Source organism: Delphinapterus leucas, chromosome 3 (genome assembly GCF_059928025.1).
Source record: "Delphinapterus leucas isolate spDelLeu-1000000601 "Yukka" chromosome 3, BTC_Dleu_Yukka2, whole genome shotgun sequence".
NCBI lineage: Eukaryota > Metazoa > Chordata > Mammalia > Artiodactyla > Monodontidae > Delphinapterus > Delphinapterus leucas.
Window position 1 is genome coordinate 54,906,908 of NC_143131.1, and position 15,189 is coordinate 54,922,096.

At 38.7% G+C, this 15,189-nt stretch overlaps 1 protein-coding gene across 15 annotated transcripts in view; it reads left to right on the forward strand.

Moving 5' to 3' along the window:
* Positions 1–15,189, forward strand: part of MAST4 (microtubule associated serine/threonine kinase family member 4) — a 569,622-nt gene that overhangs the window by 442,700 nt on the left and 111,733 nt on the right. For all 15 annotated transcript variants that reach the window (XM_089908940.1, XM_089908926.1, XM_089908928.1 and 12 more), the window contains one exon: positions 6,941–7,029. In XM_089908940.1, the coding sequence (XP_089765066.1) occupies positions 6,941–7,029 (89 nt within the window). The remainder of the gene's footprint in view (positions 1–6,940; positions 7,030–15,189) is intronic.

The following is a 15,189-nucleotide window of genomic DNA, read 5'->3' on the forward strand; positions in this document are numbered from 1 at the left end:
CAAAGCTGATGGGGATTTTATCTCACACTTCAGATAGCAACACATTTTTGTTTGTACAACTCTGCCAGCTTCTGCCTTAGAATACAGTTATCTGCGAATCATTCTTAGCTCTTCTTTTATACTTTCAGAGTGTTTTCTTCATTTTCTTATTGCCCATCGTACTTGCCCATAAATGTTTTTTACATTGAATAGCATCTTGCCGATATCTGTATGTTCAGCCATCTCTCTCTTCCTCTACAAAGAAAATTGGGCTAGACCTCACCAAGGGCTTATCTTAATGGATTAGATATATTTACAAGAAGTACTGTATACAGTAATATATATATTTTCCTCAGAATTTTTGAAAGCGTGGAGACCTATACCTTCCTCTAGGCATGTAACTAGCCAAATGTTTTTGCTCCTAGGTGAAAGCAGTATGAGCAGTCATTCATTTCCATTATAATTAATGCCTTTTAAAAGGAGTTTTTCTACTAACGGAAAAGTTAAGTTCAAGTGTCAAGCCGATAGTATCAATACTAAGCATTCACAATAATATACCCCGGATGACGATAAACTTGGTCATTGCATTGATGCCCATATGCAGAGGGCTGAAGCTCTCTGCTTGGCAGTCACCACAGTTCTAGCGACCTGCTCTTTCTCCAGTGTTTCAGAGGCTGTACAAAAGAGCATGGACTGCTCTCATACCTGCATTGAATCTTGGGGGTGATTTTGGCCTGAGTTTTTAAAATAAAATGCTGTATTTTGAAGTTGAGTCACAGGAGATGGGGTGTACTAGGCATGCCCGTCCGCTTAGCTCCCTAACTGGCCTTTCTCCCTCCTCCTTTGGTTATTGCAATCTAGCAGCCAGAATGATTCTCTTAAAACAAAACTCAGATGGTGTTTAAAACCTTCCAACAGCTTCCCTTTTCACCCAGAGTAAAACCAGTCTCCGTGCTGTGGCCTGCACCTGCCCCAGAGGTGGCCCCGGGCTCTGTCCACCGTCGTCTTGGCTGTTCGCCTCTGGCCAGCTCCCCTCCTGCACGCTGGCCTGCCTGCTGGTCCTGGAGCACACCTGACCAGGGCCTTTGCTCTTCCTGAATGTTCACTCCCTCATCCTCCTGTCTTACTCAGACACCGCACCCCCCTTCCCCCCACACCACGAGGCTTTCCCTAACCATCTGTTTAAGATTGTGATTTCCTGCATCCGTGCTCCATGTCCTACCCTCTGCGTCATTGTTCTCCATCGCCATCCCTCGTACTACAAACGTCATCACCATCTCCCATACCATCTTACTAGTTTATTATGTTTATTATCTGCTTCCTTCTCTAGAATACAGGTCTCTAGAGGACAGCAGGGATATTTGTTTGTTTAGAGTAGTACCTAGCATGTATTAGGAACTCGAAAAGTAATTTGTTGAATGAATCAGTGGAACCTTGGGGGGAGCCCTGATTTCATGGGCCATAGGGAAGACATCGGCAGTGGCATAACTTCACCTAAATAACAGAGTATGTCACGGACACGAATATTAATGCTTTGCTTCCTGTTGCCTTCTGAGGGGCACTAAAGCTTATCCAGCCAGCTACCAGCTGTGGCCTCGTTGTGCTCTACAGGAAAAGGGGTAGAGCTGTAGACAAGAGGCCCAGAGGAAGGGTAGATTGATTTACATATGAAAGACAAAAAAGTTATTTCTGGAGAAGACAATAGTATGAAGACAGACATGGAGAGAAGGGCAAGGCAGCATCTGAAGGAATTAAGGATTTGGGGGAGAAGTATCCAAAGAAAATTGTAAGGAAGACTTGCTTTATGTTGCATGATAATAATTTTTCTTTCAAATTCAGCCTCGAAGATACTTTTCAAGGCTTTTACAATCAGATTTGCAAATACACAGAGGCCTAGATATTTAGTGTTGCACAAAGAAAATAAATGTCCATGATATACATAATTTTAGTGCATTTAATAATCCTAAAATTTGCTTCAAATGAATAATCTAAAAAAGGCATGAATTAAACCCATATTTATGTTGCCATGGTTAAATCTCAAAAATATAATGTTGAGTGAAAAAAAAAGTAAGTTACAGAATATCTATAATATATAGTGTGTGCTAAAGTGCAGTTTATCCAAAAAGTCAAAAACATGACTGTCATACAAATATAAAATAAACATGTGTGAGAGATTTTATTTAACTTATTAATGAGGACAACAGTAAGAGATTTTGAAAACGATATACATAAAATATATATATTAAAAATATATAAATGTATATATTATATACATATAATCAGAAATGATGAAATAAAATTTGCTAATAGATACAAAACCAGTTAATATCTCGTAGGACAATGATATTAAATGTTTGGGGTCATCTCTTTGTGGGTGGATATTAACTGTATTTGCACAAGACAAAATTCATTTACATTATTATGGACAAGAATCACTTGTATTACTACTAGTTTTCTCCAACTTAACTGCAACTCCTACAGCGTTTAAAGTAGCCTAGTCACTAGAAAGACAGTGAAAGGTGTACACCCTTATAGAACCAGATAATCCCCGGGAGGTTCACTGCACAAAGCCTTCCCAGCCACTGAAAGGACATATATATACTAAAGATTGGGAATAAACATCAGAAAATGATACCATTGTTCATTTCAGGTGGTGAGAATTGTTTGATTATTTTTCTATATTTTCTATATTTTTAACATTTCATAAACCAAACAAAAATAATTAATGACTCCTCTAATCTGGTCTAACCCCTTCATTGTAAAGATAAGGAAACAGAAGCCTGCCTGTTTTATAACATGTTTTCAGCAATACCACATTAGCTAGACAATTTCTGCCTCCTGTTCATGCCCGGTTTCTTCCACTTCTGTCTTCCTCTTTGTTCAAGGAGTATTCAGTGTTCAGATTCTATTAAGGTATCAGGAAATAGCAGATGTTCACATTCAGTTAAAGCTATGGTCTATAATTGGCCTCCTGTACAAATTTATCAAATTTTTCATCAAGATGAATTAATAAATTATAGGCTAGCTTTTCAGAATTCCTGGAGCTCTTCTTAGGCAACTCATTGCCCCTCAGTTGTGGTCAGTCATATGTCGTACTAAACGTTGACCTTTCAAGTCGGCTGTGATTGTTAGAAATTACTGCCTGTTTGGGTTTCTCTTTCTCAGCTTGTCCTACCACGATCAGACATGATCAGTATTCATGTCCCCAAATGATTGTAATTTAAAATTAAGCTGCATTTCAGCTACTCAGAACAGTTGCAAAAAGCCACAGCCTGGTGGGCCTCACAGCTTTTACAGACCTGGTAGAGGATAATTAACAGGTTCTTCTGCCAGGAGAGGTGTGACAGATCCAGGTGTGAGGCTTTTACAGGTCCCACCACGCCCTTCATACAGAGCTCTGAGCATAAGGACAATCTAGGCAGGAATAGAATATGGATGCTTTGGACCAAAAATCCATGCACCTCCTTCCCCTCCCCTCCCCTCCCTCAGCTAGTAGCCCACGTTCCTTTGTCCCTCACTCTGATCAGGCCTGACTTACACGATGAAATGCGTGATCTGTCTCCTTATCCTCCTGACAAATGGAAGGTGCTATTGGCAATCGTTAGGAGATGGGGAAGCTCCTTGTGAAACTGCTTTGGTGAGCGGGAACAGTGAACTCAGGGAGCAGAGTGGCACCCTGTGTGATCCCAGGTCACCTGCCTGAGCCAAAACACCATGCCAACAAATAAACCACTTCCCGGTGGTGGCTTCCTGTCATGCTAAAGCATCTCCAACCGAGTACCCATCCAACTGTGACGTTCTTCTCACAGAGCGTTCTGTCCCCACCTGCCTCGCCTCCCAGCCCTCAGGGGCCAGACAGTCCTACTGACTCAGAAGTACTGTCATTGCCTTTCACCCTCCCATTCTTCTCGGATCCCAGGTCCATAGTCAGCAGTACTTATTGTACTCTGTGTGTGTGTGTGTGTGTGTGTGTGTGTGTGTGTGTGTGTGTGTGTTTTCTGTTGGTAGGTGGATCTTTCTAGGCAGGAACCAAAGGAATGAGGTAACAAGGAAAGCTCACTTAGCACCATCGGCCCCTGTTCTAATCCATCGTTTACCTTTGCCTTTGTCTCAAGTTATATGTGGCTATCTTCTTGGGCTAAATTCAGATTTTGCAAGTAAAGAATCTGTGCCATTGTGTCACCTTGTCAACTGAGAAAACAAACTGAGCATGTCATCATAGGCTGTGTCCCCATGTGTTTTTTCAACTGGGTGGCATGAAGAGGAGCAGGTTCTTTGTGGGCAGTGGTTGTTCCTCGGTTCAGCTTTCAGAATCAACCGCGGGCAGGGTGGATGGCTTCCATTTCTTCTTAAAGAGTGAAGCAGAAAGATTGCATTTGGGGGATGGATAGCTGGAACTTGAATTCATAACTGTTCTTTAGTTTCACTTTTTTTTACGTGGGCCTCTCACTGTTGTGGCCTCTCCCATTGCGGAGCACAGGCTCCGGACGCGCAGGCTCAGCAGCCATGGCTCACGGGCCCAGCTGATCCGCAGCATGTGGGATCCTCCCCGGACCGGGGCACGAACCCGTGTCCCCTGCATCAGCAGGCGGACTCTCAACCACTGCGCCACCAGGGAAGCCCTCGACATTTCTTTTTGAGTTTTTTTTTTTTTAATCACATTTTTTAAATCACATCAGTACTTTTCCACCCTTTTTTTTTTTGGTAGGCTTTAAATAACTGATACAGTTGTGAGAATTTTTTGTTTGTGTTTCTCTTTGTTTTAAATACAAATTGTTGGCTACTTAGCTTGTTGTGGTAATGTACTAGTCATTCTATATGTTTCTTAGGAAAATTCAATTAAAATGTTTTTTAAAAATATTTTCTAAATTTTAGCTTTGTCAGCGTATTTCACTGATATTCTTATGTAAGATATTCATTAGGCTACTGTTTCTATTGATATATATTTCTTATTTATTTGATTTACATATATAAAAATTAATAAATGAATGTCAATAGGAAATTTTCATAAATGATTTAGATCAAATACTAAATGTAAAAACTAATACAAATAGCCATTTTTGTATAAGTTAACCTGTATTACAATTAACTTGCTCAAATTAGCAAATAACTTTGCTGAGAGTTCCAGGATATAAATCTGTCATTTATAATTTCTCTTATTAACATCAGCAAGTTGATATATTTAATATTCCTATGTTAAAATTAAAGGAGACATTAATTTGAATTAACACTAAATACATTGTACAATATTTTTTAAAAAAACAATCACACGATCTGACTTAATGGTTATGAATGCTTATGAATTTAATAGGCCAAATTATGGTTCTTGATAGATGAGTTGATAATACCACATTCCACCTTCATAATTATCAAGGGTCTATTCTTATTCAACAACTTCTTTAAGGCTAAGTAAACATGATCTTAATTAAACTCACAGATAATGCTAGGGGGTGTTGATTGCTCCAGTAAGGAAAATAAAATGATGCAGCCTGACCTTAAGAAATTATAAATATGGGAATGTTGACAAATGATAATAAGCAGCAAACATCTAAGAGAGGGGATTGGTTCCCAAGTCAATATTGGAGAAAGAAATTTGGTTTGGTTTTGAAATGTGTTGTTTAAATAGTATTTAGAAATGTTCCTTTCAAATTTTTTTTTTTTTTTTTTGGCGGTACGTGGGCCTCTCACTGTTGTGGCCTCTCCTGTTGCGGAGCACAGGCTTCGGACACGCAGGCTCAGCAGCCATGGCCCACGGGCCTAGCCGTTCCGCGGCATGTGGGATCTTCCCGGACCGGGGCACGAACCCGTGTCCCCTGCATCGGCAGGCGGACTCTCAACCACTGCGCCACCAGGGAAGCCCCCTTTCAAATATTTTATACAAATTCTCAATTATGTCCACTATATGTTATTTAGAAGTTAGGTGAAAATTCCTGTTTCAAGAATGCTGTAACAGGTATATTCTGAATTAGGAAGACATTACAATAAATCTTTAATGGTGGATAAGGGCACCAAGTGTAGGAGGATGGAATCATAGTGCCCTGAACCTTATTATAGGTGAATTCAATGAGGTAACCTGCTGGTTTGTATTATCCTTTTCTAACCACTATACTGATTGTGAAGTACTAGTCTGTACCGAAGAAAAGCAAATGAAAGTAAGATAACATCCACTTCATCATCAACCAGTTTTGCATTTGTGTTATTCTTTGAGGCTTGTGAAAGTTACTTTGGAATCAAATTAGCTATTTTTTAACTTTCTAGTAGCAGAAACAGGAAAAAATAGTTACCCTGTGCTCATATGTAGCAATTTATTTCTACTCACTGGGTACCAGGATAAAAAACAGTAGGTAGCGCCTGTGAGAAAAGGCCTTCATTGTTATTTTAATACAAACTGGAATCTGTTTCTATGATTCCAAAATATTTACCTTAATACTGAATGTAGTATGAAGATGAAAAATGAATGAGTAGTGAAATGCATTTATCTTAGGCATTGGCTGTTCTATTGACAAAAGGCACAACTATGAAATTTGTCTAAATAATTAGATTTTTAATTAGTGCATCATTGTAAGATTAATGTCATTGTTCTTCATTGCATGTAATTTTGTATTAGAAATTTCATGTCAGCACAGATGCTACCTGTGGTTTGCTGATTTGAATCCTTAATTTATCACTTGTGTGTATGGCTTATCACATATTTGCAGTCAAGAGCCAAAAGAAAGGCATTTGATCATAACTTTGTGGTGAGGAATATTGATGGTGTTATATATGATATGAATACATTATATTTTCTAATATTCAGGAAACAGCCACCCTTCAAATATTAGTGAGTGCATATTGACTTGCAAAAATTTTAGAAATAACATGTGCGGATAGATTGTTCAACCTAAGCTATGTCTACTTTGAACATACTTGAACGTTATTATTATTATTGCTTTTAAAACTGGTTTTCCTTTCCTTTGGACAGTTGCCGAACCAGCAACCGGAAAAGCTTGATAGGTAATGGGCAGCCCCCAGCACTGCCTCGGCCTCACTCACCTCTCTCTGCTCATGCAGGTAATGAAATACCTTTTCTTGAGTTCTGTTTTACTTCGTCTTGCTAGTTTTTAAAATACAGGCATTTGGAAATTTAGATGCGTCTCCCCACCTTGTTATCTTGGTTTCCCTGTAGCTTTGTCACTAAGTTGTTCTTTCTCATCAGTCAGCCCAAACCTTAGCCTCTCTTTGAGCTCTTGGATCTGAAAGGGAGAAATCCTTTTTATATGGGGTCCTATCCCAGTTATTTTTTTTTCTCCACATCTGAATTTGTGGATGATGCAAGTCACGCTCCCATGTTAGGATTTCCTTTGGGAAACGTGGCCATGACAGTTCACATGAAGAGGGTTAGTGTCAAGAACTATAAGGGAGGAAAAATATCTTTTCCCTCTCCCCTTCTAACTCCTCCACTGGGGACCCAGTAACCAGAGACAGATTAACAAAGGAAAAGCATACACATTTATTTAACATACGTTTTACGGGATATGGGAGCATTCATGAGGAAATGAAAACCCAAAGGAACGGTTAAATTGGGATTGTTTTTACAGTAGTTTGGTGAAGAGAAGGGAGTTGTGCAAAGACGTATAGGACAAAGGTGAGCTAATTGTAGTAAACTGGGGGAAAGTTAGCAAGGACTGTTTGTTCAGATTCTTCTGTGTCCCTTTTCTTCAGCGATAAGAAGGCTCCTTTCCTCCAGGTGTAGGGAGGGTGGCTCTCACAAGAAGGTTTTATGACCTGCGTACGTGGCAGGTCAGAAAGCCCTTCCTGCACATGCTGTTTCTCAAATCCCTTCACCTTAAAATAGTCAACGTGCCAGTGCGCCATATTTTGGGGTCTCATGTCCTAAAGTGCATCAAAACTATTCAGCATTTTTCTCCCTAAAGTTGAACTTATCTATTGTATATATTAGCTAGCACGAACAATGCTGATCTGAGCAGTCTAGAACATGTCTCCTCTTGTAATGTGGGCAAGAGTTTATCTAAAGTTTTACCTGACAGTGGTGTATATATAACTTATCTTTACATCCAGAACCATTGTAGGGACAAAGAAGATTCAAGACGTGAGACTCTTGGCCTCAAGAACTACTTAGAAGGATGGTAGAACCATATTACAAAAACTATGCAATGAAGACTGCTTTGTGTGTTTTTTGTTTGTTTGAATTCTATCTAAGATGGTGCAAAGAAGAGAAGGGTTAATTCCAATCAGGAAAGTTTGGGAGATGTTGAAGGAGCCACTTGCTCATGATGTTGAAAGATGAACAAGACTTTGGCAGGGGTGAGAGATGGGGGAATTTCTAGTGTGTGGCTAGAGTGTGGGATGTACATGCTTGATTGTACAAGAATGTAAAGGTGAAAAGAGAGATGAAAGTCAGAAAGTAAAATGAATTTTGACTTTGAGTGCCTTTCACAGATTTTGAGGAGGATCTGTAGGAAGATGTGTTCGAGATATGGAAGATGATGGGGTGAAAGGATGAGTGTTTAAGCCCTACCTCTGTTACACTCTTGTAGAAACTGTCACACGATAGACTTTCAGGTGGTGTTGACTTATAAACTAGGCTATGACTGGCCCCCGGAAAGCAGTCCTTTTGCTTAGGGGGGTGCTCTCCAGCTGAGAGTGGAAGTTATCTAAACATGTTTGGGGATAAGACGGGACAGAGAGAGAGAGAGAGAGACGTCGTTGCCCCTTTGGAATAAATTTTATTTTCCTCATAGTAATAAATAAAAGATGGTAAAGTTAAAAAGGCAAAGGACAAATTCATAAAATTATGATACTGTATGTAGTAAGACCACTAAAGTCCAGAAATGCCACTCTGAGGGAAAACTTTAGAGAAACTCGTACACATATATGCAAGAAGGTGTGCTCTAGACTGCTCATAGTGGCATCATTTGTAATAGCTAGACGTTTGAAGCAGTGTGGCCCAAATGTCTATCAGTTGGAAAGTAGATAAATGAATTGTGGCATAGTTATCTACGGAACACCGTGCGCCTAGAAAACAAATGAACTAGCATTCAAAGATAGTGTTGGGCAACAAAAGCAAGTTGCAAAAGAATCTTACTTAAACCATACATGTAAGGTTAACGTGATGCTATGTGCAATGTTTTGTTTAGGAATACACACACATACACATATAAATATGTATCTGTGTATGTACATTTATAGTAAGAGTCTGAAGGAAAATGTGGTCATTTTAAAGACCCATTTTGTGTTAGTAGTTACATCTGAGAAAGTGTCAGGGGGTATAATTGTGGAGAGGGGTAAGCAGTTGGCAATGTTATGTTTCCAAAGCTGAATGATGAATACACAACTATTTATATTATTACCTTTATACTTTGGAGATATTTATTATATCATTGTCATAATAGTGAAAGCTGACCGTAGGGTCAAGCAAGGCCAAATACTTTACTCAGCGGCTGGAATTATATCTTTGTCTTATCTTTTCATTCCTCTGTCAGAGTGCCCAGCAGTATATACAAGGTGCTAAGTATATGATAAATTTTATTTCTTACATATAATTCAGTTGTGATTTTAAAAAGTTAATCCTACTCCTCTTTGTAGTGTTCTGTAGTAATTGCATCATACTTGATGTGCCTGTCGATTAGTCTTTTACTGCCATTATTTTCTTCAGTTCTAATATTGAGATTAAAGAAAGTGTAGTTAAGACTTTAATGATCCTTTTAATTATTATTTGTTTCTCTATGGAGAATTCTTTTTCCCTCAAAACATAATTTTGTATTTAATCGGAGGAATGGGCAAAGAGAAGCCTGTCTTTCAGGTTCCGAGAGCATTTTCCCTTATGTTAATGGAGGAACATAACAGGCTGTTATTCACTCATAAGCTGTAGAAAAGTCTGTCGACTTTTTGTGAGAAATGGCATTTATCACAGTCTGGTAGGTTCCTGTTTCTATATACAAGAAGAATAAAATGTAAATTAAATAAAGGACCTGTCCTCACATCTTGATAATGCGAAACGCTTTCTCACTCACTGCGTCTCTTACCTCTTCCTATTGCTACATTCTCTACTGCGTATGGTACACAGAGGCCAGGGGGACAGTTCCTTGATGTCCCCATGAAAAACAAGAGAAAGAATAAGTGCCGTCTCTCAGTGCTTAGTCACCCAGGAGATACACTTTCTGTTTTTCTTAGGTAGGGATTATGTGAGTCAGGACACGCATTACTGACATGAATTTATACCCATTGAATGAATCGGTAGAAATGAGAACATTAATTTATTTGTGTAGATATGTCAGTGGTACCCTGAGGAAGAAGAGATACTGTCATCATGTTCTGGAGCTTATCTCCACAGACAAAATAGTGTTTGTTGACAGCCAGGCATTCCTAAACGAACCATGAACAGGTCAGTCCCATTAGAAAAAAAAAAAAAGAAAGGTAAAAATCACAGGCTCCTAGTTCTAAGCATGAAATTTACTCCAGAAGCCCCAAAGGAAAGACTAGTATCTCTCTCCTAAAATGAAAAATTCTGTGTAATAAACAAAATCAAAAGAAAACAAAGTGTGAAAAATATTTTTATGCCCATAACTGACAAACATCTGATTGCCTTAATATACAAAAAGCTTGTGTAAATTGATATGAAAATGGTGAATGCACCAGGAGAAAAATGGGGAAAGGATGTAAAAGGCGTATCATAGAAAAAAATTAAATTGGCCAAAAAAAATGTTTGAAATGATGATTCATTGCAATCATAAAAGAAGTATGAACCAGAATAATGAGACACTATTGTTCACCTAGCATATTGTCAAAATTTTTGTAAAAGTGATAGAATCCAATGATAGCAAGGTTGTGGAGAAACAGTCCCTCTCACATCACATAAGTGTTGATGTGAATTGGTACCATGCTTTTGGTTAGTTGGCAGTATCAGTTAAAATTTCAACTGCATTTACCCTTTCACCCAGCAAATCCATCTCTAGGAATTTATCTTACTGATATCTCACAGAATAACAGAAAATAATAAATCTAACATTGCTGTAACTAGCAAATGGACACTTAAGTTGTTACCACTTTATGATTTAACATGCCCTTCATTAAGCAGCTGGTTTAGTAGAAAATAATTCAGGTATGTAATCCAAGACTGCATGTTTGTTACAAAGAATGAGGTAGGCTTTTATGTTCTGATTTAGAAAGCTGCCCAAGATAGACTGTTCAGCAAAAAAATACGTTGTGTAATTTTATATATGTGTGTGTGTGTTTGAGCGCGTATAGACATGCATAAATACTTGTATATTCATGCATATTCATAAGGAGTTTTTGGAAAGAGAAAGTTAGCAGTGTTTATCTTTGGAGAATAGGAAAGTAGGGAAATTAGTGTGTAGTGGTTTTATAATAAAATAAGGCTCTAAAAATAAAACCGGTAAAGGAAACAAAATAATACCTGCTTACTATGCAATAAATTACCAAAAATTTAGTGGCTTAAAACAATATCTATTTATTGATCTTACAGGTCTATACAGGTCTAAGTAGGCTTGACTTGTTTGACTTCAGGGGAGCTCTCAAGGTATCTCAAGGCCAAAATCAAAGAAAGGTAGAAAGGATAAGCTCCTATTTCTGTAGGAACCCTCACCTGCTTTTTCTGCTCACGGTATCGTAAGGCCAGAGTCAGTGTCAGTTATTGACCTTAAAAAAAAAAGAAAAGAAAAAGAGCTAGGTATTTTACCAGCAAAATGAGTTTATTTGGGAATAGCAGAGAATTACAGCAAACCATAGGTAAGTCCAAAAAACGGAAGAGAGGCTTTTGTTTTTACAGAAGAAAAGAGGAAGTTGGGAGGAGAGTCCAGGGTGGTAGTGGCTTCTCATTGGCTGAGCTGTTGCTGGACTGGGAGAAATTCTTCCTTCCCCCTGCTGGGGTCTGAGTGGTAGTGTGTGAGAGCTCCCCTTTCAGGGCTTCCCCATTCCATGTAAGTTGAGGCTTTCTTTATTTTCACCATGGGCTGGACTCTTATCTAGAGACTGGGAAAGAATCTGCTTCCAAGCTTATGCAGGTTGTGGACAGATTCAGATCCCTTCGGCTGTAGGACTGAGATCCACATTTTATCCTGGCTGTGAGCCGGAAGCTGCCCTCCTCAATCTTCAAGCTTGTACTGGCACATCCAGTGATCCTCATGCTTCATATCTCTAACTTATCCTGCTATCAGTCAAAGAAAATTTTTTATTTTAAGGGGCTTATCTGATTGGGTCAGGGTTACTCAGTCTCTGTATATTAAAGTCAGGTGCTGTGGAACTTTAATTACATCTGCAAAATCCCTTCATAGTAGTACCTAGATGAGGGCTAGGATAACTAGGAGACAGGAATCGTGAGGAGACCATTTTTAGAATTCTGCCTACCACAATATCACTTCAATATTGTATTTTGATTCAAATGGTTAAAGTCTGAGCTCTAAGAGTGATACTTACAGAGGATGAGCCACAGACTAGATGTAGTCAAATAACTGAGACCCACTGACTCCAAACTTCTAGAGTCCTAGAATCAAATGTTGTCCCATTGGTCAAAATACCTAACTTTTGGTGTCTTCAAAAATGGTTTTACTGGGAATTTGCAGCTGGCTACTTAGATTCATTTATACAAGGGTTTCTGAAAGGAAAGGTGGAAAAAAGTCTCACTTTCCTATTGGACAACTCTAGGAATTATTAAAGACAGGAAGTATTCTTAAACCACTAAGTATACATAACCTATTAGGTTAGTATCTACTTGGGAAAACTTGTATAAATTACTGTCTATCTATGTATCTATCTAGCTACCTGTCTATCTATCTATCTGTCATATATAGGGACCTCATTTCTGAAGGATTAGTTACCACTGTGTTTGCTGCTCTACTCACCAAGTCTCTCTTCAAAGATACAACTGAGCTAAAGGAGGCCCATCCAGGTGAAAATAATCAGAGAACTGGAGTGATTGTATGAACAATACAACTCCAAGTGGAAACTTGTAAAACTCAGAAAAGTATTGGGGTAGCACATGGGGTTAGGCAATGAAACACCCCGAATCCCACTCTTCAAAACACGCTGAGAACATTTCTATGTGCATTTCGTCATTATTTTCCCTTCTCCCCACCTCTACCCTTGCGGCCTTGGCTTAACAAACACAACTGAGAGTATAAATTAAGGTGGTTACCAAATAGAAACTATGATACATCATGCACATTTTTCCAATAACATTTTTATTGTTTCAGCAAACTGTGCGGCCCTTCCTCTTTTGAACTTGTGTTGGCATCTCTTTTGGAGCCACTCATTGGTCTCACCACTTCACAACTTGCTCTCCTTGTGTTTCTGCTATATCAGTTGTAGTTATTTAGATGTGACACTGAATAGGATGGGGGTAAAAGGCAGTGGTTTTGCAGACAGGCACGCCGATACAGAGAATTGAAAGTCAGTAGTCTAGCAGTGAAGTGGAGATAGAGAAGAAATACACAAGGTGGAATAATAATTTCAACGAAGGGAGTCTGGGATAGAACAGGATTAGTCAACATTCCAGGGTGCCAGAGACATACGTGAGAGCATCCCTGATGTTGGCGAGGGACTTCATTATAACTCAGTGCCCCAAGAACGTGACCATAAGCTTGGAAGATATGTAGCTGGGTGGTAAGAGATTTAGTAAAACCTGAAATGTTGGCACTTTGTGCCAACCAAGTCCTTAATCCACTTACCAATATCCACATGACCCTGAGCCATTTTTAAGGTATGATAAAATCTCCCAAGATATTTTGCATCCTCTATTCCCATGACTCTGATCTTCAGGGCTGATACGGTTAAAAAATAAAATGTGATATTCTGATTGTAACAGTAAGCTGAGAGTTTGTAGAAAACATGAGAAATTATATGGAAATATAAATCCCCTTTAAACTTACTATCCAAGGATAACCCTGCTGACATTTTATTATATCTCTTGTCTTTTTTCCTGTACATATTGTGTGTGTATGTGTCTGTACGTGTGACTGAAATGCATATGCTGCAACTTTTTCTTTACTCCACGCTTGCCAACAGTAATGTTAAAGTTTTTCAGGTTCTGTTGACAGAGGCCAAACATAATATCATAGTACCTTTTCCAGTTTTATTGGGATATGATTGACATGTAACATTGTACTTAAGATGTACAACACAATGATTAAATATATTTTTTTTTGACTGCCACAGTAAGTCTAGTTAATGTCCATCACCTCACATAGTTACACTTTTTTTTTTCTTTGTGAGGAGAACTTTTTTTTTTTAACATCTTTATTAGAGTATAATTGCTTTACAGTTTTGTGTTAGTTTCTGCTGTATAACAAAGTGAATCAGCTATATGCATACGTATATCCCCATATCCCCTCCCTCTTGCGTCTCCCTCCCACCCTCCCTATCCCACCCCTCTAGGTGGTCACAAAGCACTGAGCTGATCTCCCTGTGCCAGCCATGCAGCTGCTTCCCACTAGCTATCTGTTTTACATTTGGTAGTGTATATATGTCAATGCTACTCTCTCACTTCGTCCCAGCTTACCCTTCCCCCTCTCTGTGTCCTCAAGTCCATTCTCTACGTCTGTGTCTTTATTCCCGTCCTGCCCCTAGGTTAATCAGAACCTTTTTTTTTTTTTTTTTTTTAGATTCCATATATATGTGTTAGGAGGAAAACTTCTAAGATTTACTCTTTCAGCAGCTTTCAAATATACAATACAGTTTTGCTAACTATAGTCCCCATGCTGTACGTTACATCCCCAGAACTTACTTATCTTATAACTGGAAGTTTGTGTATTTTGATCACCTTCACCCATTTCACCCACCGCCCAACTCTGGCAACCACAAGTCTTGTGGTTTTTAATTTCTTCCATTCTGTTGTTCTATCTGTGAGTTTGTGGGGTTTTTTGTTGTTTTGTTTTTAGATTTTACATATTACTGAGATCATACAGTATTTTTCTTTGGCTTATTTCATTTAGCATAATGCCCTCAAGATTCATTGTGTTGTTGCAAATGGCAGGATTTCTTTCTTTTTTATAGCTGGAGAGTATTCTGTTGTACATACACACCACATCTTCTTTATCCATTCATCTGTTGAAGGACACTTAGGTTGTTTCCACGTCTTGGCTACTGTAAATAATGCTGCAGTGAACATGGGAGTGCAGGTATCTTTTTAAGATACTGATTGCATTTGCTTCCAATATGTACCCTGAAGTGGGATTGCTGGATTATATGGTAGTT